At 38.2% G+C, this 4683-nt stretch overlaps 1 protein-coding gene across 1 annotated transcript; it reads right to left on the reverse strand.

The window, feature by feature from the left end:
- Positions 1–1230: 1230 nt before the first annotated feature.
- Positions 1231–3827, reverse strand: DEFB128 (defensin beta 128). Its single transcript, XM_029220814.1, has 2 exons — positions 3779–3827; positions 1231–1466 (listed from the first exon to the last, which is right to left on the reverse strand). The coding sequence occupies exons 1-2, from the start codon at positions 3825–3827 to the stop codon at positions 1231–1233; spliced, it is 285 nt and encodes a 94-aa protein (XP_029076647.1).
- Positions 3828–4683: the final 856 nt, after the last annotated feature.

Genomic DNA, 4683 nt, shown 5'->3' on the forward strand with positions numbered 1-4683 from the left:
CCTCTCAGTGAAACAATATGGTGAGCTGCACATAGAGGGATAAGGCTCATTGATTTCTTTATCCAAGATGAGTAAATGTTAGCTCCATGAAAGTTATTTATGACAAATACTTCAAGCAAGGAACATCAATGGATGTCACCACAAAAGTTTCGGTTCTGTTCATTTGGAGAGCATTTCTTATGGTCATGGCTTACTGAAATTTTATCTAGTTCCTGAAGAGCTTTTTAAATATGTCCTTCTCAATTTATAAGGCTTTAAATTTCACACTATTTCTTTAATTTTTTAATTTCAGCTTTATTGAGGTATAATTGACTTACAAAATTGTAAGGTATTTAAAGTGTGCAACGTGATGATTTGATATATGTATACATTATGAAAAGAATCTCCCCCATCTAATTAATTAATACAGCCATTACCTCAAATTGTTTGTTTGTTTGTTTTGGTGAGAACACTTAAGTTCTACTCTCTCAGCAAATTTCAATTATAGAATACAGAATTGTCAACTATAGTCACCATATTTTACATTAGAACCCCAGACCTTATTCATCTGAATAGCTAAAAGTTTATAAATTTCACACTTTTGAAACAAACAGACTATGAAATGATTTCAAAGATCCTACGAGTAATATTTGCCTAATTGTGTCAAATGGACACAACTTAGTTCAAATTGCTACTAAAAAAGGAGATAAAGCATGCATGTTAAATGAGCTTCAAATGATGTATTGGAATTATCACTAGGTGTCATCACTGCCCATTAGACCTGCCCCAATAACTATTGTGAAAATATTCAAATGTCTTGCCTTCCCCTAATGAATTCTTGGTTGTTAGCCAAACCCTCTGTATTCATTCCCACACACACAAAGCCAGGACATTCAGATCTGCTTAGACCTAAGAAGCTTCATTAAAAAGAGTAACATGAAATGCTATGAAATATTACCTCAAATAGAAAATGGAGGGGCTAACTGCCACCTCTACTAACGTGTTCACTTCATATCTGTATCACCCATATTGCTACTATAATGCCTAGAACATGAAAAATATTCACTTATGTTTGAAGTGTTAAAAAATGAGTGAGTACATTAACAAATAAATCCAGGGAAAAGCATAGGACTTTATTATGTAGAGAATCAAGTTCACGAAAGAAGTAGATAAATCTTTTGCCCTTCCCTATTGGATTAGGTGGCACTTTTGGTTTAAGAAGAGTGGAGACCAATGGAACAAGCTCTTGGTTTATAGTGAAATTGTGCTAAGTGTGACAGTGGGTAAGATAGCATAGTCCAACTTCAAATCAGGCTTCCTTGAAGGTTCAGGTGGCTCTGTGACTTGTTGATATTGTCTCTTTTCATCTTCATTAATACAACATAATTTTCCATTTACACATGCTATTTCATATGTTTCTCCCAGTTTGCATTTCTTCCTGCAGTAACCTGATACGTTACTAAAGCATCTTCTGTGTCGTGCTGCATCTATGCACAGGAAACAGCAATGAACAAGATTAGTTCCTGAGGCAGAGAAGAAGTTATGTGGTTCCCCACAAACTATGACATCCTGTGGTCCCAAAGTGAACCTTATGCTAAGAGAAAACTCAGAGCCTCCTCCTTGAAAAGCATCCCAAGTTAAGACATCCAAAACCCCAGGTTCCAAGCCAATACCCAAAGCCAACATCCTGTCAGCCCTACCACAGTCCAGTGTCCCCAGAGAGTACCAACTTGTCACCATGGCACAATTCAAAGCCAAATTAACTTTTAAAAGAACATCACAGATAGAACGTTTAAAGTTAACAGTGTAATTGGGTTTCACACTCACTGACATGGACAGCAGAAAACTCCCTTTGCCAATACCTCAGGGGTCTCAGCATTTATTGCTGTTGAAAACTTCCCTCATTCAGCCTCTATGATTTTTTCACAACCTGACTCTTCCATCTCTTCTCTCTCTCTCTTTCCCTCTCTCTCTCTCTCTCTCTGTCTCTCTCTCTCTCTTTCTCTCTCTCTCTCTCCATCCTCCTTTTGATCTCAGATAAACATGTTGTCCAGGGATCAAACTCAATTCCATGTATGCCTGTCTTCCCAGACATTCAAAATGTTACCTATTCAGAGCATTGCATTGAGGTCCTAAATCTGCTTTTCCAATTCTTTCTTTACCCTTGTACGCAAATGTGAACAAGCCCACAGAATAAAGATGAAGAAAAAAGACATGGTTCTCCTTATTCTAAATTCCAGAACCAAGGAGCATCTTTGAAGGTTAAAAAGATATATTTTTTAACATCTGTATTGGAGTATAATTGCTTTACAATGGTGTGTTAGTTTCTGCTTTATAACAAAGTGAATCAGCTATACATATACATATATCTCCATATCTCTTCCCTCTTGTGTCTCCCTCCCTCCCACCCTCCCTATCCCACCCCTCTAGGTGGTCACAAAGCACCGAGATGATCTCCCTGTGCTATGTGGCTGCTTCCCACTAGCTATCTATTTTACCTTTGGTAGTATGTATATGTCCATGACACTCTCTCACTTTGTCCCAGCTTACCCTTCCCCCTCCCCATGTCCTCAAGTCCATTCTCTAGTAGGTCTGCGTCTTTATTCCCATTTTGCCCCTAGATTCTTCATGACCTTTTTTTTAGATTCCATATATATGTGTTAGCATACTGTATTTGTTTTTCTCTTTCTGACTTACTTTACTCTGTATGACAGATTCTAGGTCCATCCACCTCACTACAAATAACTCAATTTCATTTATTTTTATGGCTGAGCAATATTCCATTGTATATATGTGCTACATCTTCTTTATCCATTCATCTGTCAATGGACACTTAGGTTGCTTCCATGTCCTGACTATTGTAAATAGAGCTGCAATGAACATTAGAGAAATGCAAATCAAAACTACAATGAGATATCATCTCACACCAGTCCGAATGGCCATCATCAAAAAATCTAGAAACAATAAATGCTGGAGAGGGTGTGGAGAAAAGGGAACCCTCTTGCATTTTTGGTGAGAATGTAAATTGATACAGCCACTATGGAGAACAGTATGGAGGTTCCTTAAAACACTGAAAATAGAACTACCATACGACCCAGCAATCCCAGTACTGGGCATATACCTTAAGAAAACCATAATTCAAAAAGAGTCATGTACCACAATGTTCACTGCAGATCTATTTACAAAAAGATATTTTTAAGACCACAAAAAGACAACCTACCTTCCTACAAGAGCAAAGAAGAAGGGAACTCTCACTGACAGAGCTCTCACCATGAATTTGGTGCTTCACATTTGTAAGCTCATGTAATCCTCACATGAAATAAAATCATTTTGAAATTGAGTCATTATACTCACCTGACAGATGAGAAAACTGATTTTCAAAGGGAATAATTAACTCATTTCATACAACTAGACAATGATGAGGACATATTTTAACCTCACATCTACAAGACTCCAAAGCTTGTACTATTCACATTACTGTTGTAGTGTAGGCTGAAAATGAATTTGGAAAATGGAAAACGAGATGGCCAGATTCCTGGGTGAAAACTATGTTCAACGTTGTAAAGGTAATTCTAGATGATGGATTCCTTCCTGTCTTTGGAGAGGACTTCTGATAGTACAACCCTGATTTCTTACCTCCCTGGTTGCTGTCTTCTAAGACACAGACTAAAGTCAGGGTCCGAAGACAGTGAGTACTTTTGATGATACCAGCAAGATATCAATAATCTTGAAGGCCCTGCCCCCATTCCTGTGACTAGTAATATTTCCTAGAATTTCATGGTACATTTAGACACATTACCTTTGGGTACCTCAAACAGCAGAATAATGAGGACCAGAAACAGCTTCATGTTTACAGACTTCCCAAGACAAATAGGCAGCAGAATTTCTTTGTCCAGTGACCTGTGTCACACAGTCACGAAGAGTCTTTCAAGATGAGACAGAGTTTTGGGTGCTATCAGGGTTCTGAGCTCTCATTTTAACCCACATGGAAGGACAGGAAACCCAAGTCCACCCCCACTTTCATTCCCAAATATGGAGATCGCCATCACAGAACATTTGATCACATCACACTTACTCCTCCTTCCTCAGGATATGAGCTCCCAGAGAGCAGGAACAATGATTTCTCCACCTGGGCCATCAACCCACTTAGGTCAAGGTTGGTTGGCCATGTGTCCTGGTTTGTGTGGGACTGTCTTAATTTATTCCTACTTTTCCAATATCCAATCCAGCTAGTACCACTTTTCACTCACAAAGGTAATCCATTTGGAAGAATAACTGACTCATTAACTAACCCATGTAAACACATAAGCACATCGAATAATCATGTTTTTAATGTATGAGACTTCCAGAAAATCCTCTAAGAGAAAGATTGCTTTTAGGTTTGGCTAGATAAATGGATGTTATTTCAGAGTTTCCCATAAAGTCTTACCCATCCAGTAAAGCTCAATTCCACAACTAAAATCTTTCAAAAGATCAAATCTCTTTAGCACAGTGTCCAACTTATTATGAACTGGTCCCCACTCACCTCTCCTGGGTTTTTATATGGAACCACTTTTATTTCTGCCAAATTAGTGTGGGTGCTGCTACCCAACTTACTTCCATAACATGTTTCTTTGCACATTTAAATCCCTCTTTACAAATATTACACCCCCCATCCCATCTACCTAATTGGCCCTGTTGAGCTCCTAATTTTCCTTCAAAACC

Source organism: Monodon monoceros, unplaced genomic scaffold (assembly GCF_005190385.1).
Source record: "Monodon monoceros isolate NGI ecotype Baffin Bay Population unplaced genomic scaffold, NGI_Narwhal_1 Super_Scaffold_13, whole genome shotgun sequence".
Taxonomy (NCBI): Eukaryota; Metazoa; Chordata; class Mammalia; order Artiodactyla; family Monodontidae; genus Monodon; species Monodon monoceros.